Raw genomic sequence first — 24,138 nt, 5'->3', positions numbered from 1 at the left:
AATATTTATTCATTTTGATGACATTTTTGAACATTATAGTTAGTATTATTTTAATATTTAAAAACGATAACATATTTAGCTTTAGCATGTAAAGTTTCCTCGTGAGTGGAACTCTGGGCTTGAGTATAGTCTAAACAGTCTTGACTGACAGACAATAACTCATAAGTTGGTTCCCTCTTCATAAATTTGGGTGGGGGTGAAGTATTGCACCCTCCGCCTGGGACAATAGGCCCTTCCTGATGAAAATTTTCCAGGGAGGGCCTTCAAAAAGAGATATGGAAACTGAAAACCATCCATGGGTCAGCCAGAACAGGGCTTCCTCTAGGAGATGGACCTCAGTCAAAAAAACCCTCACCTGGAAAATCCAGAGGGTAGAGCATTAAGAAAAAAAAAAAAAAAACATACAGATGTAGTTACGGCCACATCTGCACCATAATGTCCAGCTTGAGGGGATCTGAATGTGTAAGGGAAACCACAGCAAGACAAGCAAATCCACTATCACTTGACCGAATTTCTTTTAAATGGACTTCACTGTCTCACCGTGGATTCTCCATTTCCCATACCTCATCCCCTGTCTTGACAGGATGCCTGCTCCCATATTTAGTTGGCCCAGGATATAAGTTGCTCTTAATGAAAATAACTTTTTCCTTAGCCCAGGTAGAGCTGCATGATTCTGGCTAAAATGAGAATCGCAATTTTTTTTTTTTTTTTTTTTTGCCTAAAATAAAGATCACGATTTTCTCACGATTCTGTATTCTCATAAAGGTTACGAGTGCATGTGCTATCATTATTGTTATTCTCAAACATGTGGTAAAGCAATAGGCTTTGTGTAGCTGTACTGTTGGTTAAAATGCTAAATTTTGTATAGACTTGGAATGGTGGACTTGAACAGACTTTAGATTTGTCCTGGTCATTATTGCTGATAATAATTCTGATGTTGAATTATTGTGTTTGAGACATATGCTTACAATCTGTAATTTTCTGCTTAAAATCTGTCACTGATGTAATTTTCGTGAATACAGAAGACTTGGCGGGTATTTTTGGATACTTTTTGGGCTGGAATCAGTCAGATACATCTGGCAACACAGTGTACGCTTTCGGATTCATTGTCACTGTTAAGAGCAGTTCACATCCCGCGCTGCTCCCAAATGATCACTTTGTGCCACAATCTGAATGGTATTTATAACTTTTATTACCTATTATTCACAGCCTATGCATGTTCTGTTCACTAAAGTAGACTTCATTCGGAGGCCCACGCGCCCGCCCGCTGTGGTAACAGCTGACGGTCAGCTCACGTCATGTGTGATTTTGTGGTCTCAAAAACATCATTACATGAAGACAGAAATGACATTTTTGAGGTAAATTATATCTTATAAATACAGCATGTGACTCTTTCAACACCATTTGGAGGTGTCCACGTTGCTGAACAACGTATGTAAAACAATGTGAAGACTTGTGCAGCCACCATTGCTTCTCTCTTGAACTTGAAAATATGATTGACAGAATCATAGAAATGCTGGATTAAGATAGTCTAGGGCAGGGATTCTCAACTGGTGGTTCACCGATATCATCGTGTAGGACTTCTAGCCACATTTTGCGACAGGGCAGTCCACACAGCGGTCTGACACTATATTCAAGGCACCTACACGCATTTCTAAGCGCACACACACATACTGAACTGCTGGAGACTCAACACACCCTCCTTCATCATTACCAAACATGTTTATGTTTCTTTGCATGGTTCAAGTGACCAAATTCTACACAAGGACTAAAAAACGCTTTTATATTGTCATAGCGCAAGTATTTTTTGTATGTTCACGAGAGACAAAGAGAGCGCAACATCCACCACGTAACCAATATAAAATAATACTGTTGCATGTATCATGTGCACAAATCAAGCCATGGACATTACATTAAGACGCCTACTCATTTAAAAAAAATGCCTAGATATAAAGAATTAGGCCAAATGAGAGCCTTTCTGTCATAAACTATATGAAAACAACTTGTAAAAAAGAAAGTTTAAAAAAATGAAACCATGCAAACAATAAACACAGGAATGGAGAAAAGAGCGCTCTTTTATTATCAGCTGTTAGTCAGCGCCGGCTCTTTGTTTTCCTGGCCATTGCACCTTTTGCTGTGTGTTGAGTAAATGCAGACAACCGGATACGTGTCACCTTTAAAATATGATAAATGTCAGCAGGTCATCAAAATAAATTGGATACTGTTACATTATCCAAACTGACCATTAAGATCTGCAATGTAAATACTCTAAAATTCTATTGGGGAAAAGCCAGTCAGTAGAGTTTGCTATTTTCCATTTATATATTAACAAATATTTTGCAGTGATGCATTTTCATTGTTTAATTCAATATAAAATAATATAAAACTATTGCATACATAAACTTATAGGAATAATTGTGGAAATTGCAAACATAAAAATCGGAAGTTCAACACAAAAAAAAAAAAAAAAAAAAACATTTAAATTGTTTTGCATTTTGTGATTTAAAAACCTTTTTTATAAATAAATAAATCTTTTTTTTTCCATTCATATATTAGCAAAATATTTGAAGTCTATTCCATTCAAAATTTTCATCATTAAGGATTTCTTTAAAATAGTTTAAAAATCTCGTCTCATTCTTATGAACCCAATCTCGTGTCTGGTCTCGTCTCTTGAAGTAGGCATCTTGTCACACCCCTACCTAATATTATACTATATTTTTTGAATTTTGTTATAAATATAGTATTATATACAGGTATTATATATTTGTTTATAAATAAAGGTTTAAAGGAACTTTTCAAGAAAACATTTTAGAGAAAATATCAGACAGGTGGGCCTTCAAAAATTGATTGGACAGTGAAGTGGGCCCTGAAATGAAAATGGTTGATAACCCTTGGTCTAGAGGGTGGAATCGAGATCGCAATCTTTTTACGATTAACTGTGCAGCTCTAGCCCACAGGAGCATCTAATGTGCTAGTTGAGATCCCAGACCCTCAAGATGGTTTATGCAAGTGACAACTGATGTGTTTTGCAACCTAACTAGAACATGATGACCTCTCAAGTGTGGGAGCAAGTGTTTCAATGCTAGAAACACCATGCCATCATCTCAAGGCAGTTAATGTGCAACAAAAAATGATGGTCTCCCTACTGACCCGATATGAGATGACCACTCAGGACCAACCTCTGCCTATGGAGGAAGCATCTGTCATTTGTGTCATGCATTGACAGGTTGCTCCCAACACTGACCATTGGGACAAGAAATAGGGTTTCTTCCACTTGTCTAAGGCTTGAAGGCGTCACTGTGAAATCTTGATCATCTTGAATGGGTTTACCCTCAGGGAGAACCTCCTGGTTTTGGCAACTGTACAAGTCTCATGTATAGTCCAAAATATATAGTTGGATTAAGCTGCTGTAAGACAGTCTCTGGAACAGTCTCTGGAACTGTTTGGTCGTATCGGACTGGCTTTGCTTGACTTTGCTTATGGCTGATAGGTTTGAGCTGATGCGTATATGGGACATAATTGCTCGGATCATTTTTGAGTCCCAAACTACACCTAAAAAAAGGGCCCTCTGAGCTGGAGAAAGAACACTCTTCTATTTATTCAGCCATAACTCCAACCTCCTGATATATAAGATAAAATGATATATCAAAGCTGAACTGCTATCTGCCCTGTGTGAAAATTAGCCAATCATAAATATAATACAGTATGCGTTTACCCTGATTAAACAATGTTTGTTGTGCCACGTCCATAGCTTTTGTGAAGGTGTTAGCTGAACTGAAGAAGCTGATATTGCTATGCTTCTCACCTGAAAGCAAACCTCAGGAACTGCCCGTATTGTTGAAGGACAGACACTTGTCCTTTAGGTCAATCATTACAAACCAGTCCTCTGAATGAATTTGTGACACGATAGTCCTGACCGTCAACGACTTGAACTTGTATGTTCTGACAGAATAGCTTAGCTGATGCAAATCGAGATTAGGACACAAGCCTGCTACTTCTTTGTATTTATGAAGTATATAAGACTGTACTAGCCCAGATCTCTTGAGTTGAGCTCTGAATTGGATGACTGAGGGGATTGTTAAATTAACTGCTCTTCAAACCTCCATAAGGGCTGAGGCTTTCAGTGTTATGGTCCTGGTCAAATGCCAGAAAATACTAGAAACTGCTGCCCCCAAGCCATTAAAGGGTGCAGGATTAGCACCACACAGCCCCCTGAGGGCACTGGGGAGGAATATGAATTATATAATGAGTTAGATGATATCTCTGAGTGGGGCAGATTATAGATAGATTTAGTTTTAGAATAGAATTATAGATAGAATTTAGTTTCAAACTCAGTTAGACACAGCTGAACCAGCTAATCAAGCTCTATTTAAGTATACTAGAAACATCCTGGCAGAAGTGTTGAAGCAAGCTGGAGCTAAATTCTGCTGGACACTGACTTATTGAACCACAAAGTGACTCAATAATATTTAAATCCAGTGACTGTCCAGGGCATGGAAGATGTTCAACTTTACTTTCATGTTCATCAAGCCACTCTATTACCAGTCTTGCTGTGTGTATTGGGGATTATTATCCTGATACATGGGACTGCCTTCAGGATACAATTTTTGAATCATTGAGTGCACATGGTCCTCCAGAATGGTTTGTAGTCCTTGGCAGTGACACACCCATCTAGCACATGTATTGGGGTTAGGGATTGAACTCATTAGAGAATAATGTTTTTTACATTGTCCACAGCCCAAGATTTCCAATGCTGGCACCATTAAAACCAACATTTATCATTGGCACAAGTGACCAAAGGTTTGGCTATAGCATTCTAGCCATATATCGGCACCTTGGAATTATAAGGTTCTATCTGCATTCTGAATGATTTTGAGATAACGAGCTTTAAAGTTTTTGCATTCCATATCGAACAGTATGTGTGTAATATTTTTAAACATTTTTAAACAAAGTCTTAATGTAAACAACTTATAAAAAACATCCTTTAAATAAGCTGTCATTTAATACTGTCATGTAATAATGTCAATAACTCGATATGACAAAAAAATAATAATAAAATTAGATAGAAACATAATTCTAAGGGGACAATATATTGACCCTGTGGTGCTTCCAATAAACAGTTTTGGTTGAAACAGGAGAGTTGAGGTGCACATTTAATTCTGCAGTGAGTTCCTGTTGAATGTTGAGTTGAAATGTTGAGTAAATCCTGTTGAATGTTGTCTGCCCTTCTTGGTGGTATGCTGACATTACCCTAGATTTCTTAACTTTTGTAACATCACAAAGACTTGCTGTCTAAAGGGGGTTGCACACTGGATGCGCTTCATCGCCCCATGCAGTGCCATGCATTTTAGAGTTCTACACAAAAGTTTCTTTTAGGGTACGCACATCGGGATCACAAGTCGACAGCTTTCCGTGGCACCCAGCCACGACTTAGGACAGTGTTTATATTTATGCTGCGCCACAGAGCGATCTGAGTAGTTTCATTTAAAATTTAACCTGTGAACGTGTGCGTCTGGTGTGCCATACTTTAAAGGGCACATGGTTAACCCCTTTTATGATTTACTAATAATATTATGGTTATTCTGAGTGTGCCAGTTTAGGTTCCATTCAAAACACAGTTCAGATTTTTTATTATAATGTGTTATAATGTGTCACTTTGGGGGGCGTGTACACAGCTCTCTGTGTTAGAGGTGTTTTGCTTCACATGAAAATTAGTTTCAAATTCCCGCCCAATGTAACAAGGGAGCGGAGCCGAGAGCTCCCCCGCTCTGTGTTTGGCAACAGACAGGCAGACAGAGAGAAGCAAGCAGCATGAATGAGAGGATCAGCATTCACCCATACATGTACGCCTCGGACACAGACCAAGCAGAGAGTACGCAATCATCTGTGTCTTTGTATAGTTTTACAGCCAACTGTGTGCTAGTTTAAAGTCCCGAGCTTGTACACTGAGACTAATAGCCACGCACACTGAATTACCTTGGACTGAGGCATACGGATGACCCACTTAGAGCCGTGACATGGCACACCAGGCACGCACATTTGCATGTTATTTAAAATGAAACTATTCAGATGGAGCTCTGTGACGCGGCAGAAACAAGTGTCTCGAATCCTGGCTGGGAGGCGTGGATAGCGCCATTGTGTGTACCCTGATAGAAAATCTATGTTTAGAATTCTAAAATGCATGGCGCTGCATGGCGTGACTCTGTGCGTCGCCGAGCGGCACTTCTGGTGTGTAACCTGCTGGCAAGTTTGTCATTTTATTTCCCATGGAGCGACACTCACACAAGGCAAAGGCGCTCGCACTTTCAACTGCACCTAGTTAAGATCACACTCACAGGGAGCTTCTGTGACCTTGAGTATTGCAAACGGCTAAAGTTAAGGGTAAAAGCAATGAAAAGTTCTCTAGTTTGCAAACCTACCTACAAACAAACAAAGTTACAAACAATAATTCCGATTAGATCGATCATGTGGTGAATGCTGATCTTGTGTTGAGCCCAATGAGCCTTACATCTAAAAGTAGAGCAAGAATGTTCCTCTAGTGACGTTGCTTTGACTCGCCAATAAAAAAAAGGCGGAAGTGAAACGACAAACTGAGGATATGGTGACGTGCATGTCAATCAATGTTTTTGACCAGTGGGACTGCACTCCTATGTCAAGTTGTGGTAGATCTAAAAACCACTGGTCCACCGTTTTTGTGAAGTTTATGTATAAACAAATTTCGAGAGGATCACGTGCTTATGATTGTTAGCGGCTGGATCCGCATTATCCAATTCACTACGCTCCAATCAGATGACTCCTAAACTACTATAAAATACCCTGGGTTTCATTCCACTGCTATCTTCGTTTTGAAGAGTCCCCCCTTCCACCCCTACTCCTCCTTTTTAGACGGGTGACACGGTGGCCCAGTGTGTAGCACTGTCGCCTCACAGCAAGAATTTCTCTGGTTCCTGGCTTTACCAAACTAGCAGACATTTCTGTGTGGAGTTTACACTTCTCCCCGTGCTCACGTGGGTTTCCCCCGGGTTCCCCGGTTTCCTCCCACCGCCTAAAAACATGCAATTAAGTCAATTGAACAATCCAAATTGGCACCATAGACATGTACGTAGTTATTTTCAAGAGCAATCACTTGCTACAGCAGGGGAGTTCTCGAGATCTACCAGAGCTCAAACTCCCCTCCCTCCTTGCAACAGGAGGGAGCCCTGGGCTCGAGGATCTCATGAGCTCAGGACTCTCTCCCGGGACAGCATGCCAAACAAGCTTTTATAATTAATCATCAGCTAAGTGTGAACTCTTTAAATGTTGTTAAATTTAAAAAAAAAAGGACTGTGTTTGTTTATATCATGCCAATATGACGGTCTATACACTATACGTACACACATGTCTGTCCAAACAGTTTGAAAAGTAGATTTTTCACCATAGGTGCCCTTTAAACTGTCATGTGCCCACCGTGTTCCGGTGCCAAGCTTTATTCACAAATGAGCAAGCGTGACGCGCACAAACAATTTTGAACTCTGATATGTCACCCATAATGTTGTGTGCATTGCAATATTTTAAGCAAAACTATGGTACTCTGCTAATTAAACCTTACTTTTCGGCTAAGTCCCTTTATTAAAATGGGGTCGCCACATCGGAATGAACCACCAACTTATCCAGCACGTTTTATGCAGCCTATGCCCTTCCAGCTGTAAATTATTGCACGTTTTACAGTGCAAAAAAAAAAAAAAAAAAAGAAACTCACAGATATTAAATCAGATAGGCCTTTTATTTGTTAACTTTTTCAATTTGAAAGTAAGCTGCTTTAAATAAAACGTTTGGATTGATTGGATAAACATATTGTGATACACATAATAACTTATGAACATAAACTAATAAAAATAAACTGTTTTCATCTGGGGCAGCAAGGTGGCACAATGAGTAACACAATCTCTGGTTCGAGCCCTGGCTGGGTCAGTTGGTGTTTCTGTGTGGAGTTTGCATGTTCTCCCCATGTTTGCGTGGGTTTCATCCGGGTGCTCCGGTTTCCGCAACACAAGTCCAAAGACATGCGGTATAGGTAAATTGGTTAAGCTAAATTGTCCATGTCCGTAGCTAAATCTACTGTATGTGTGTGAATAAGTGTGTATGGATGCTTCCCAGTGATGGGTTGCAGCTGGAAGGGCATCCGCAGCGTAAAACATATGCTTGATACATTGGCGGTTCATTCCGATGTGGTGACCCTAGATAAAAGGGACTAAGCCGAAAAGAAAAACAATGAATAATTACTCTCAACTGTTGTGAAACAATTCACTACGGTGTTAGGGTAAAGAAATTGTAACAAGCACATCTAGCCTATAATTTATTTTGGCGTTAAAGCAAAAAAAAAATGAAAAGATAAAATAATAATAATAATAATACAAAAATAATAAAATATTAAAGTCATCACCGTTGTACCCTGACATTCCACTCACACACCTATTGACAAAGATAAGAGAGTGTGTATGTGATAAATGTGATCGGAAGCGGGGGTCAGAAGTGTTGTACCTGTTCAGAGCGTCTTTCCCGGGGTGAACTAAAATACACTGACATTGTCCCACCCATTTGGATTTCTCCGTTCGTTCTGTGTATTGGAGGCTCCAGGGCTGCTGGGGAGGAGCGAGGCTCGTCTTTATCAGTAAGACAGCGCCGCTGCTCGAGCGCTACACTGACCGTCCGCCGCGCGCAATCACCGTTTGATCGGGACCCGCGCGGAGCCTCTCCGTTATCTCGCCGCGCACCACTGCAGCAGAAGGGCAAGAGGAACTCCAAAGAGGATCATTTAGTTTATCTCCGTTGACCCTTTCTGGGAGAAAAACACGGACTTCACTGACACCTGTCCTGGGAGATACTTCGTCGAAGACCTTTGCGTGTAACTGAGTGAAAGAAAGAAGTTTTGTCCGTCGCTGCCGCTGAACGTTCGTAACCTTGGAGCTCGTAACCGCTGTTTGGTGAGGATGGGACCGTTGCTCGTCTCCATCGCCCTCTGCGTGCACCTCGCTGTCCCGCATCTCGTCAAAGGTGAGTGGCAAAGCGTAGGATGCGTGTTTTTGCCATGGACGTTGTTTTAACTTTCAATTGCTGCTGGACAGGGAGACCGAATGAGTACTGCTTTTATTCGGCACGTCGGAGAATGACCTTAAAAGGCTCGTTTAAAACAAAATGTTTGTTGCGCGTCTCAACGTGCCATGAAATTAGCAAACAAGACATGCATACTTTGCTGTAACTCTGAGAGTAAGCCACATTCGCATTTTTTTTAAATGCCATTCATAATAGCTCATGTTGTTTTTATTGGTAAAGTCAAGTGAATGTAGTAGGAGAGACGTTATTTACATGGGATCCCACTGACAGGCGGCTACGGCTTTCCTGATCTTACTCCCACGGTTTTTAGATCTATGGCATGCTCTTTTAACATGTAATTCTTGAAACAGGAATCACTAGTGCTTGCTCTTGGAATAGCCTAGTTCTTTGATAATATGGATGAAAATAATAATAATAATAATAATAATAATAATAATAATAATAATAATAATAATAATAATGTAGCTTGCTAATATACATATAATAATGCCATGAAATTATTGCAAAATGATTACCTTCAAATGTAAAATCAGAAATCATCACAGGTTTAATGACAAGGTTTTGTTTCCAGTACACTGAATAAATAGAAGTGCCAAGATGTGCATAAATTCTACAAAATAAAGTGCTCAATTGATAAAAATTGGCATATAAACTATGATGGAAACACAAAAGTCACTTAATGTTGCATGCCATCTGCTGCAGCTTATTCACTATGATAGGAAAAAGCTACAGTGGTGTCCCTGATTGTATAAACATTTATTTGTATTATGCATATATTACATTCCTTTTACATGAAGACATATGGTTGAAATGGTGCTTTATTCATAAATGTTTGATTCAAGATCTTAATTGCATTCATGAAATAAATTCACAACTCTGGATGAAAACATAGTTAATGTTCGCAAGTGACAATGTGTCTAATATTATTTTACAAAGGATTAATGCTTTAGAAAAACTGCAAAAACAAAAAAAAAAAAAAAAACTACCAATCAATAAAATATACTTTGTAAGGAAAAACAACAACAACAATATGTTAAAAGATACAAACTAGGGAGTTTTAAAGAATGAATGTAAAAGCAACTTGCCACATTACATCAGTATTTTTGTGAAATAGGAGGAGACTGATCAGTTGTCACACTGGATGGACTTGAGATCCATTTCCCGGAGCTCAGTGGATGTTTCTCTCTGTTCTTATCGATCTCCAATCACAGTGAATGTATTCTCCTATAGTAGACATGCGAGTGATGCACGTCCATTTGGATCCAATTGGGCTGTCAGAATAAGAGTGGACAGGTTTCTTGCAGCTTCTTTCAATAGATTTGCATCACTTGGATTTTATCTTTAACATTGTACATAGAGATGCAACTACTGCTGAATTGCTGTTTTAGGTTGCACCCAATGTTGTCATATGTAGCACGTAAATCCCCTCTCATAACAATCATTAAAAATAAAGTGTTGTGTATTGACATGGAATTGGATTTCTTGGTAACTTGCAGTATTTCCCACAATATCTATAGTTTGTTCAACTGTGATTTTGAACACGCTGACCTTCTAGCAATAAAAATGTAAGTCTTATCAGGCATCTTGCACAAATGTACAATTTCAGTGCATGCCATGGGAGACTGGCTCAGAGGAAATCCTGTTCACTCTTTCACATCTCAGTAGAAACATCATTGGGTGTTTTTTATCATTATTATATTTTTTAAATCATTTGAAATAAGCATAAAACAAATAATTTACTATAAAACTAATATGAATAAGATATCTCTAAACCAGGGGTGCCAAAACCTTTTCTTAAAAAGGGCCAAAAACCAAACTTGATTGAGGGCTGTTGGCAGAAGGTAAAATACCAAACCCTATTACATAAAAGTTGCACATTTGTTTGCTTATTATATAAAAGTAAATATAAAAAGTTGCTTTAACACATATTAAATGATCATGCAGTATATTTTAAATGTTTTATAATCAACTTATTATACTAAAACATAAATAATCCCATTTATAACACAACGAAGCTCAATACTGAATACACTAGTTGAGCTGCTCCTGCCTTTGCCTTGATTTGCTAACCGGTGTCTTGTACATTGTTCTCTATCTGTCAAGTGACAGTATTTACATTGTAAAAGTCTGATTCATGTGAAACATTTAATTTTAGTTGTCTTTTTGTTGCTCCTCAATTAAACAAACAAACAAAATGCTGTACATTAAATTCAAAATGACGATCTCTGCCAAAGGCATTCGCCCCAACCAACCCCCCATCATTATCCCTTTCTTTGCTGATGGGATGGCATGGCAGGCTAAAGCAAAGGTTACAATGCGCTAACTTTGGCTCACGGGCCCTACTTTGGGCACTTCTGCTCTAAACAAGTAAAAGAATTTGATGAGAAATGTCTGACGTGAAACTGAATCGACATTCGCTTTCTTAATTTGATTTAATGGTAAATGTAAGTTCATTTTGAGACATTAAGACATCTTCAATTGAGATGTGTTGGTGTCTTTTTCTCTCTTAAGATGAGAAATCTTCAAATGTTCTCTATATTTAATCTCAGCCATTTAGAAGAAAGTCTTCTTTAATGTTCTTTGCTCCCTGAGGGGATGAACCTGTTTTGTTAAAGTGTCTCCTTGCGGCTGCAAGAGCAACGAAATATATAGTACTGATGAAACATCCTCATACTTTTTTTTTTTTTTTTTTTTTTTTAAGCTATGAATTGCAAATACTTCATCTTTTAAGTGTTCCTCAAAGGCAGATAAGATTGCTTTCTAAGTTGCCACCCCGAAGAATTAACTATAGACATATCAATCCAAATAATCTTCAGCTGACAGTTATGTTCCTGGATAAGAAGGCAAATGAACTAATATTTGGTCCCGCTTGAACGCTTGTTTGTAGCTTCCCAGTGTTCTCGGCTTCACAGGTCTGCGATTTAAAGTGTGCTCTCCTCTTCCAGTCTAGCTGTGTTAGGAGCTATAATTGTAACTGAGCATGGCCTCAGAGCCTCCTGGTGTCAACTGTGCTTCTGCAGCTCGGAGCCGCAGCCTCCTCCTTGAATAATGGATTGTTAGCTACAATACCTCGGGGTGCACTTGTTCCTTGGCTTGGTGAGAGAGTGAAATCATCAGTGGCAGTTCTTCAATTAATCACAGCACATTCAGATGTCACACATTCGACATGCTTCAAGGTGTGATTTGGTGGCATGCCTCACTTTCAGTCACGTTTTTCTTTGTTTCCTGCAAAGAAATTAAAAGTTCAAAGAGTTTACTTTGTGAGAGTCAGGACTAAGTAATATTTGTTAAAGGGACCGTTCACCTCAAAATTGTCATAATTTACAGTTGTTACAAACTGGTTTGAGTTTTTTCTTGAGATTCTGAAGAAAATATGACTGACGTCCATAGTATATATTCTTTTCATACTATAGTTGCTAGAAGGGATGCAGCCGTGTCTGGGAGTTAGAATTGTTTATATTATGTATTTAATTACCCAATAATTGTATTTATAAACGTCTAATCGCACCCCAGCCTAAAACATACTCCTTACAGTAATGTTTAAAAACTAATTATAACAAGAATTATTTATATTATTTAATAAATTACCCATTACGTTGCATTTTATTAACGCCTACCCCTAAGCTAACCCTAAACCTACCCCCCACGGTAATAACGCACAGACAACATAAAAATAATTATTTATATTGTTTATTAAATTACTAATTAGTAATGTTAAACTAGTTATTATTGTTGTACAGTTATTGTATTGTTGTTGTCATATAAATAATTATCAATGACTCCGCAGCTGTATACCCTCTAGAATTCACCACAAAAGAACAATGGCTAAGGTTTCCAATGGGTGGCACAGCGGCGCAGTGGGTAGCACTGCCACATCACAGCAAGAAGATTGCTGGTTGGAGCCCCTGCATAACAGCTACTAAATAAACTCATATGAAAATAAGTGGTGTGAATCACCTTGCATTTTAATCACTGTCATTCATAAATCCTTTCTACTCTACTTCTGTTGAATGCGCTAGTACAGTAGGTCAAGCAGGGACATTTTGCCTACCGTTTTATGGATACTATAAATTTAGGACGACTATTTTTTGGTAAATGTTTTTCACATACTTTATATGGGAAAACAAGGGATCCAAACTGTTTTGTTTTTCTTTGATTTTCATTATATGAACAAAAAATAAAACTAAGCTATGTTGCATACCAACATTCTTCAAGACACAAATTACCAAAATGCCAGTCTGATTACATAATTTTCATTTCTGTTAATTAATCTAGGGTAAATGGCTGCTTTATTGACAGTATCACATTGTGCTATACAATATTTTGAAAATCGGATAAACTAATTTTTGATTACTAATATGAATACAATTTCACAAGTTTGTTTGAATAGCACATTTTGATGGTTTTCTGGGGAACCTAACACTATTCAGGTACAAAAATGATTTTATTACTGTGTTTGGTCTAGTTTCTTGTCCAAATATCAAAATGTTCTTAGAGCAAGTAAAACTATTTTGTTTTCACCATCAAAAGAAATGTCAAGATCAAATTTATGGACTAGAAACGAGACAAAAATTCCCAGTAGGAATTATATATATATATATATATATATATATATATATATATATATATATATATATATATATATATATATATATAATTATTTTTTTTTTCATAAATCATATAAATTCAGTATAAATACTTAAATCAGGTTATTATTTTTTTCATAAATCTTACTTTTAGTTATATACACCTACTCTGCTAACAAGAACACTACATTCATATTTCCTAGTTCCTCTGAAAGGGCCACCCTCAAGAAGCTCTGATTGGTCAGTTAACATATTGAGCTGTGATTTGCAGATCGTCTCCACGTCACCAGGAAAAGTGCCAAGCCCTTACAAACGCACGCTTTGCCGTTGCTCTGTAACTAGCCAGTGTTGCCATATCAGTTTGAGCCTGAGTCAGACAGAAAATGACACAGAGGACACAGCTGAACCTCATGCCTGCTCCCTAAAATAAAATCTGACAAGTGTCATATATTCATAATAAGCATGTGTAAGTAACATGAAATGTTCACATATCTTTTGCAAGTTTGTTATTTGAGATTTAGAATGCAGAAAAAAGGGGCTGCATAGAGAGACACTGCAGCGCTTCTGAAGATTGTGGGTGTTTACAGCAGATTGACAGATAAATGGGAATTTGTAGTTAAATTGTTAGCAGTGCCAAAAAGCTATAAGCATAAAGCTAGATATTTTTTTTGTAATAATTTTCTGGAATATAAATAAAATTAAATTATAAGCACTTCCCTTTTTGTGTCGTGTCCTTTGGAAGACCAAATACAGAAACAGAACAAGCTCTGTGGAAATAGCAGCGTTTGGATGCCATTTTAACTTTCTCTACTATAACATTACAGCGCCTGAGGCCACGCCCCTTAACTGAACAGAGTGAATGTGCATAACCTAAAGGGTTTATGACATCATTAACCCAGATGCATTTTTTTGTAGTCCCCAAAACTTCTTTCGCTGTAGGCTTTGCCAAGCTAACTCTGTAAAAGCCAATGTCTCTTCTTTGCATTAAATTGGATGTTGTTGAGATGTTGTTTATGTTCACACAGCTACATTACACATCAACTAAAGTTTAAAATATGATATCGTAGTGGACCACCCCTTTAAATACAATTTTGCAGCTCATGCTCAACTATATTTTAGACTCAGTACCTCAAACTGCATATCTTTGCAATGTGACTTTTGCGGATGCAAATATTGCAATATTGATGCTAAAATTGTGCAGCCCTATACACCTTAATGTAGCCTAACATCCAGAAGTGGTCCAGCATCTATGGGTGTGCAAAACAGATCAGATTTCTTGCAGCACCTTATATTTCCCACACTGTGTTCGAGACTGCGTGGGAGATTTCAGTGGCTGCTTTCATTGATGCATGCAACTGTCGGGGGGCAATTACAAGCAAACACCCTATTCTCAATGTCAGAGGCCACAGCTGCTGGCTTGAGCAAATCAATGCTCCTTAAACATCTTTTGCTTGGATAGGCTCTCTGTGCATCATCTCATGCCATTTTGCATTGTATAAGAATATTGGGTTGCTGATAAAAAGGCATCTGGTTTGTTAGCCTACCAACTGTCTCAGGCAGACCGTGAAATAAAACCTGCTGATGATAAGGGGGCATGTTGCGGAATGTATGTGCTGTGTTATAGATATTGTTTTTTTTTTTTTTTTTTTGTAATGTGTGTAGACACCTTTAACCTAAAGGTGCTTCGATTGATTTAAAAAAAAAAAAATTCATGACAGATGGTAAACTGCTGTATAGAACTTTGTTTGTGCCTAACGTAAAATAAAAAGGATGGATGGATGGATTGATATATTCATCATAGATAGATAGATAGATAGATAAATGTTCTTACGTAAATTCACAATATTTCTATAAAATAAATAAAATACATCCACCAAATTATTGTGGATTGATTGGCGCCACAGACATTGCTGATTCGCTGTCCCTCCCCCTTTAAGCATGCGCTGAATTAATGTTTTACTGACTTTTCTGGCTGCACCTCGGAGATAAACCATAGACATCCAATCGCAGCAAATAAGCTGACTTTACCACAACAAATTCAAGTTTTTTTTTTTTTTTTTTTTTAAATGAAGGAAAAATAACATAATTTGTTTAGTATTGTTTGATGACGAGAAACGGAACATGACTTTGGGTTCATGAGATTGTACACTTTTTATTAAGAAATTATTTTTTAAATGAAAAATTGTGTTTTATCTGATTGAAAACTACAAATCCTAGAAAATAAATAAATGCATTTTGAAATTTTAAAATCAGTTTGTTAAATGTTTAAGTTAAATATTGATTTCTATTCGGATTGCACATATACTTGGTAATTGATTTTCAAAGAATAAATTGCAATATTTTAAAAGTATTTGAATAAATGAATTAAAACCAGAGTATTTAATTTACCAGAAAAAAAAAAACAAAAACATAACATTACAATGAATTCATTATTTTTTTATTTTTTTGTGTGCCACCCCAAGATTTGGTGTGGCCTCAAATAGCCACCCCTAAGAAAATTTCATGGGGGTGCCACGCACTGGGCAAGAGACATGCTGCACTGCTATCCACTGTGACCGTCAGACCTGGGGATTGGGTCTGACTCATTTACAGTGTTTACATATTGTGGCTATATGTGTATGAAATAACATATGTACAGGGTATTAAATTACTGTGAATTTCTTTGATTTTAACTTTGTAAACTATAAAATCATGCGTCTCCTCACAGTTTGCGTCACATTTTGTGAGTTGACATTTTTCGCCTGTTCTGCTGGCCATGCACACTCCTCACTCTGCTCTCCTCAGCGCTCCATGCCCATTATGAAGCATTTTTTGAAAAAAAATTTCTGAGATAGACTTGAACCGAAAGAGAGGGGTTTCATGGCCCTTTTATTGAAGGTAATAAAGTTATGAGATATACTGTAAAGTCAAAGTAACAAAAAATAAATAAATAATAATAAAAAAATCAATGAATCATGACAATAGGTCCTGCTATTGTAAGAAATAATTGCAATTTTGAAATAGAAAGTGGAGTATAGAGGTTTCTGTATAGATGATGCTTTTGGTGACTCATCGTATTGTTTTTAAACCATAAACTGTGTCTAGACATCCTCTACTTTTGTTTATCTTTGTGTTTGCATGTATTTTCTGAATAATATACCCATGCACTACAGTTTAGTCCCCAAAAAAGCTTTCTTTTTCAATATTTGTTGCATTATACTTTCCACTTTGTATTGGGCACTTTATCCGTGACAGTGTAACTATTTTATCCCAGCTCGAGGACAGGACTGTGTTTGACAGGGGACCCATGTTGAGAGTGTGAGACAAATTTGTTCTGGTTGGTTAACCCTGTGGGCCCTTAAGCTCTAGTAGTTCAGGTCTTTATCCCACACACATGAACTGTGCTGTCAGCGTCAGATGGCCACTTCATTAGAACGGCTTCCCTGCGTGAGTCCTCCATGCTTTATTTATTGCGTGACATTAGCTATTACTTTGTGGAAAAAATCTCTTTTGAGAAACAATCCACCGTAGGCTCTCTGTTTAACTAGACGTCAGAGTGAAAAAATAGATTCATTAAATAGATGCAAAGCGCAATCAGATTCCTTGTTAAAAATGTAAATGTGACCACAGCATTTTTCAAGAGTGAACTTGCAGAGTTGATTGCTATTCTGAGTGTCGACGTGTACTTTTTTATGATAGAGTGCCAGTTCAATTGTTCTCTTAGTTAAGCAAATGACTTCTTTGCCTCTTGGGAACAACAGGCAGCCATATTACACCATTTTACCCTCTCACAAGACTCATTTCGTAGGTGGCTAAGAGAAGTAGATGGGTTTGTCATTCATTTTTGTTCCATCCCTCGCTTTCACTCTCATTAATGAGTGTACAGAGGCCATTCCTTTCTAGATCATTGGTTCTGATAGGCTCACAGATCACAATTAATCATGAATGGAGCAACATGGCCAAACAGAACTCAATCTTTCCGTAATGACCTTCCGTTCTGATGAGGTGTCATTGAACTTTACTCATTGCCCTTCTTTTCGTGTACGCTGGGGTGTAATTGTGGTCATCACTGTCTGGACTGTGCCCATGCAATCCTGCTAATAATGAAAGATGGATTCATTTTTCACTTGTTTTGACAGACTAATGGCACCATTGGCGTTTGTAGATGAACAGGACTTGACCTGTATTATCTCATGCTAGGGCACCTCCATCACAAGAACAAGATTAGACTGGACTGTGCGAAGAATAATAGGGGGTCAAGATTTAGCTTGTTAGTATAGTCAATTTAGTTGCTTTCTCTGTTGATGGAAGGACTGTATATTGGCTAAATTTATTCATTTATAGGATATTCAAGTATTTGTACATTAATCGTTTGAATAGTTTATATTTGTCAGTCATTCCTAGATTCTTTCATTTGTTTTATTTTCAGCTTAGTCCCTTTATTAATTATATTAAGTGGCTGGAAATAATCATGGATCTTTCTAAATGAAGAAAACAAAACAAAACACATTCATTAATTTACTAATTTCCTTTTTGGCTTAGTCCCTTTATCAATCCGGGGTCACCACAGAGGAATGAACCGCCGACTTATCCAGCACGTTTTAAGCAATGGATGTTCAGCCTTCCAGCAACAACCCATCTCTGGGAAACATCCATAAACACTCATTCACACTCATACACTATGGACAATTTAGCCTACCCAATTTACCTGAAATGCATGTCTTTGGACTGTGGGGGAAAACCCACAAGAACGCAGGAAGAACATGCAAACTCCACACGGATTCGCTAACTGACCCAGCCGAGGCTCGAACCAGCGGCCTTCTTGCTATGAGGCGACAGCACTACCTACTGTGTCATTGTGTTGCCTAAAACAAAACACAACACAAACAAAAACAAAGACAGATGCAGCAGGGAATCTGCAGCAAATTCATCAAAGCTAAAATTAACATCAAGCTAACAATTTACCATAGATATTTACATTAGATGTTGCCAACGTTAAAGTTGTCCATTGGAAGAAATGTGTTAATGGAGCCGCCATCTTAGTAAAGGGAAGAGCTCCCTTTGTGGGACTAAAGTGCTGTGGGGGACTGGCCATCCAAAGCCATAGATATACGTATATCTATGATCAGGATTTTTGCTGGAGGTCAGTTAGCAAATATTTTTTTAAGTTATGAAAATTATAATTTTATATCACTTTTCTATATCGATGCGTGACCGCACTGCAATTGCTTACAAAAAGCATGTGCATGGATTGTTAAATGTATTATCCTCCCTCCCTGTTAAATTTGATGTAATCCATGTCCTGAAAAACATCCCATCTCCTGCTTTTACTTTTATTCCTAACAGAGGGAGCAATCTGTTTGTGAATGAATCTCCATCATGAACGACTCATGTGAACCATCAATATTCCTCCGTCTCAATGTGCATATTCACCTTTCTGATCTAAATGGTATATAACATCTTAAATATTCAATAATTTATGGTAGAATTTTTTTATTTATGGTAGGCACTGTTTTGTTATCAGGCACCCTTATAAGTTGCTTCATTTAGCCGAAAATAATACACATTTCTGGCATCAGCGTCTTGTTGTCATGTTTCATTTACATTGTTTGCTGAGTTGGTGCTACTTTGCCTTATGGTCAGTGCAGTAGGTGACTGTATCATCATCAGTAAAATTACTTGTTGAGCACAAAGTTTGTAACATACAAAAACGTAAACTAAATCTTACCTATGAAATGCTTTTGTGCTTTGTTTTCTTTGTTTGCATCTTTAGATTGGCTTTAGTCTTGACTAAGTGCGAATGACATCCATTGAATGACATTTGTCCTGGGAGCACTGTACAAATGTGGCGGCGGTATTCAGGCATGCTCAGGGTCCGTATGCGATGTATGTATATCTGTGACAATTTACAGTCATAAAATGCAAGCTACAGTTAAGCATTTATAATAGCTCCAGATTGTGACCTAATCTGAATTTTGGTTAACCCTTAAAGACCTAGAGGTATTTTGTGGGCACCTAATGGGCCTATATTATTATTATTTTTTTAAAGCAGTTTTATTTTTATTTTAGCAGTCAGACTCAAGTGTCATATATTATTTTAAACAGGAGAACCTGAAGTTTCAATCTGTATCATTTAAAGGTCCAGTCTAAAACTTTTTTTGGTCCAAAAACATATGAACAGACAGAAAATATTCCAGAATTTTCCAGAAACGATTTTTTAAAAAAGTGGCATTTTCTAGTTATTACAAACAAAACCTTATGAAGTTTGTTTTTCTTTCTTTAGAAATACATGTTATGATGTTTTATACTTCCAAAATAAATTTTGTCTACATCCACCATTACCTGAGCAAGTTATAGCAATTTATTTCAATGTTATTCCAAGGCGTTTTTCAATGGCGGGAAAAAATGCATTTATTTACTGACAATGTATTTGCCCAAAAGTTCTGGGAATGAACTAAACAGAAAAAAATGTTACAAAATAACAGAACACTGAAGCAAATTTGACTTTTTCCAAATAATATATTTTTAGTTACCATAAACAACACCACTTATAATGAACAAATATAAAATAAGAAAATAATAAATAATGCGTCAAAGTCCAAATAAACATGGTGCAAATCCTCAGTAAATAAAATAGATATAAATATTTACTATACTATAAATAGTTACATAACTAAACTAGATTCAATATGGACCATCCTTAGGTTTTATGTGCCAGCATGGATATGGTTGTCTGTGGATATGGATATGGTTCGCGTGCAATGCAGACAAACAGCCCAACCTTCATTTGCGTCCTTTGAAAACAGCAAGAGCAGCACTTCGTCTTTGCTGTGTCACTGTTTTGTCATGTTTTAGTGCTGTTGTGCATGCAAAAGTACTTAGTATGAGAATTATTTCATGCAAAACTTTTTTTTTTTTTTGCGTTTTATTTAGCCGCGCGTAAATGTGCAGCCTATCTCTCATTCAGTGTTGTTCAAATAGCTGATTGTTGGTTCACAAAGCGAAACCTATGCTTATTGGTTGAGATAGAGCGAGTTTGAACCAATCTGGGCATGGAGGAGGGACAATGCATCCATGTATCATGTCTGATTTGTCCGGAGAGACAAGTGACGAGCGTCCCTTTGTCAAATCAGCGTTGTCAAAATTTGATGACGTAACCACACTGATTCCGGAGCCTCTGAAAGTACGTGAATGTAATGTGATAAAGCGCTGGAAAGCTGAGATTCTCTTCTTTATGCCAATCTTTGAATTGTATGGATCGGATCAGCGGATCAAAAGTTATTAAACATTTAAGAGCAATACTTATTTTTAGCCGCGGGCGGCTGTCTCGGTCTTTAAGGGTTAAGTAATGAGGCAAAGATAAGTCATTTGTAGCATTTTTGAATAAGCTAATTTCTATACCTGCTTAGCATTTAGCATGTAAACATGTTTTTATTTTTGTTTACATATTTACATATTCATTAACTTCATGTTTCATGTGGTGAAATCAAATCACATGCTTCTTGGGGAACTACAAAACACTGTTAATGTACGTAGATTTTTTACTTTATTTTTACGTATTTATTTTTACTTTTATCAGTGTTTTTTATGTGACATTACGAGGTTTGATTCAATAGCTCACTTATAGATTCTTTGTAATTACAGTTTTTCTTTACGCTTTCATGCATTTCCCGCTAAACTATTTACATTTGCACAACAGTTATTGCATTTCTCAAAACAATTAGTCATTTGTGCACATCCCTAGTAGCAGTTTCTCATTCTTTCCAACAAATTGCAAATGCTTTTGGACATGCATCAATTGCTTTCATACAACTCTCTGCTGTTTAGAACATTATCATCTGCTTATGTCATGTCAGTCAAGATGAACTAAACTTGTGAATGCTGAATAGTCATTATATAAAACTGAGATAAAACAGTCCTCATTTCATTACTTGAGTCATTGCATACAAAAATGTTAAACTAGTTGTCAAAATGTGTTAAGCTAATTTTTTTAACAAATTGAAATCTTTATTTTCCTGAAAATGTCTTTAAAATTGAACAATTTGATGAATGATTTACAGACCTGTGTATGTTGTAGGCTCAGTTCCAATATGTACTGCAATATTGTTTACAGTTGTGCACAGCTCTACCTAAATGGAGTTTATGTTTGTTGTAAATAAGGGTGTATTTATTCTTTTGCACAATGCTGGGAATAAATTAGGATTGCAAAGAGCAAATGCAGTAAAAATGTGAAACATACATATTCAGTGTCTTGTACTTAGATACCTTACTAAATGCAGTGATGTCTAACTTTACTGTAGTTTTCAAATGGATATGCAAATAGTATATAGTGCTGTCTTGAGCATTTTCAGGAAGTGTCACCAAAATCAGACTTTTTTTTTTGCATTGAAAAAATGTCCAGAGTAAACTGTCATAATGAAAACATGACTAAGCCATTTGACTATCTTGTTCATACACAATGGTGTCAGGACTTTTCATTTTGATGACACTGACACTTTGATTGACATCAATACTTGCTTTTGAGGAATGAACTATCCATTTTGAGCATGTGATGCGCTTTTGCAGGTTATCAGCTAGGTTTTGCAGTTTGTACTAATTGTTTTGAGAAAATCATTAAATGTTGTGCAAAAATGCACTAGTGTTGTGAGAAACGCACCAAAGCGACTGAGAAAAACTGTAATTCTAAAATGTATTAGCAATTTCTAAATGTGAAAATTGATGTGTTTTTTTTTTTTTTTTTTTTTTTTTCAGCAAGCATCTGGAAATGAGATGAAAGGGAATGCTAATGCTTGGCTTTGTAGAGCTCCTTGGAGAATTTGGGGGCATGGCAGTGTTATGGTGTGCCAGTGGGGGTATCATCAAATGCCACTGAGAGATTTAGTGTTAACCCAATGTTGCTGACTATGCTAGATGTCCAGACCTGTGGTGCATACTGCCTGTGGGCCATTGTGCATCAGAAGGACAGATTGCAGTGGAGTATATCCTGTGTCATGATATCTTGCCTTAAATTATGAACAAATACCGCCCCTCCTCCCCAAGAAAGAAACAAAAACACAAGATAGATGGCTGCATATAATATTGTTTCCTTTTCTTATGGACTGGCAAACATAACAACACATGTGAGCATTCTGTAAACAATAACTCATGGCATTTAACAAAAAATGGTTTTTTTTATTTTTATTTTTTTTTATTCAGATATTAGCACAAAGCTTAATATCATGTATAATGCCTATAGATCTGTTGTAGAATGAGTTGCACCGAAAGCCCGGTTAATTCAGTCTACATCTGAAGAGATTGCAGTCAGCTCCTCTTTGTCATTACATGAATGATGTGGAAAAAAATGAAGACTGATTTTCCTCACTCTTAATGAATGGTACAGATATAACAAGAGATGTGAGCTTTCTGTAGCAATCAGAGCATGGCATTAAATAAATAGTGACGTGGCATGAAATGAACAATTCTTTTTGTGTGTGGGATTCAGGGAGTCCTACAGTACATAACTTCAGCGCTCTTTTGATTTATTATCTTAGTGGTATTCTAATACCCACTGTGTATAACTCTTCTGGAAAGACTTAAACATTTTAAACATTGTCAGTATATCCATCTACCAATCCATTTCTTCATCCAGTTTACATTTTAAAATTGTCCATTCATTCATAATAAAGCATCTTGATAGATAGATAGATAGATAGATAGATAGATAGATAGATAGATAGATAGATAGATAGATAGATAGATGGATGGATGGATGGATGGATGGATAGATAGATAGATAGATAGATAGATAGATAGATAGATAGATAGATAGATAGATAGATAGATAGATAGATAGATAGATAGATAGATAGATAGATAGATAGATAGATAGATAGATAGATAGATAGATAGATAGATAGATAGATAGATAGATAGATAGATAGATAGATAGATAGATAGATAGATAGATAGATAGATAGATAGATAGATAGATAGATAGATAGATAGATAGACGATGATAGATAGACAGACAGACAGACAGACATGTCCTCTTGCATCCAGGCCAGCCCGTGCCAGTCCTCCTGCACCCTGGCTCTCGGATGCTCTCCGTGAGCATCGCTCAAAACTTCGGGCTGCGGAGAGAATTTGGCGGAAAACTAAAAATCCTGCACATCTCTTAACATACCAAACTCTTCTGTCCTCTTTCTCAGCTGAGGTTACTTCTGCAAAGCAGACGTATTACCGTCTGAAAATCAACAATGCCACTAATCCTCGCCTACTTTTTAAAACATTTTCCTCCCTCCTCTATCCTCCTCCTCCACCCGCATCCTCCACACTTACTACTGATGACTTTGCTACATTCTTCTGCACCAAAACTGCAAAAATCAGTGCTCAATTTGCTGCACCTACAACAAACACGCAAGATACAACACCAACACCACACACACTCACCTCTTTTTCTCAGCTCTCTGAGTCTGAGGTGTCCAAACTTGTGCTATCTAGC

At 37.2% G+C, this 24,138-nt stretch overlaps 1 protein-coding gene across 3 annotated transcripts in view; it reads left to right on the top strand.

Annotated features, from left to right (window-relative positions):
* Positions 1 to 8,649: 8,649 nt before the first annotated feature.
* Positions 8,650 to 24,138, top strand: part of edil3a (EGF-like repeats and discoidin I-like domains 3a) — a 326,360-nt gene continuing 310,871 nt past the window's right edge. For all 3 annotated transcript variants that reach the window (XM_005165251.6, XM_005165250.6, XM_001332580.10), the window contains exon 1: positions 8,650 to 9,033. In XM_005165251.6, the coding sequence (XP_005165308.1) occupies positions 8,970 to 9,033 (64 nt within the window). In that variant the 5' untranslated portion in view covers positions 8,650 to 8,969. The remainder of the gene's footprint in view (positions 9,034 to 24,138) is intronic.

This window comes from Danio rerio, chromosome 5, assembly GCF_049306965.1.
Source record: "Danio rerio strain Tuebingen ecotype United States chromosome 5, GRCz12tu, whole genome shotgun sequence".
Lineage (NCBI taxonomy): Eukaryota > Metazoa > Chordata > Actinopteri > Cypriniformes > Danionidae > Danio > Danio rerio.
Note: the sequence above shows the minus strand (reverse complement) of the source record. Positions and strands in the feature narration are given on the sequence as shown.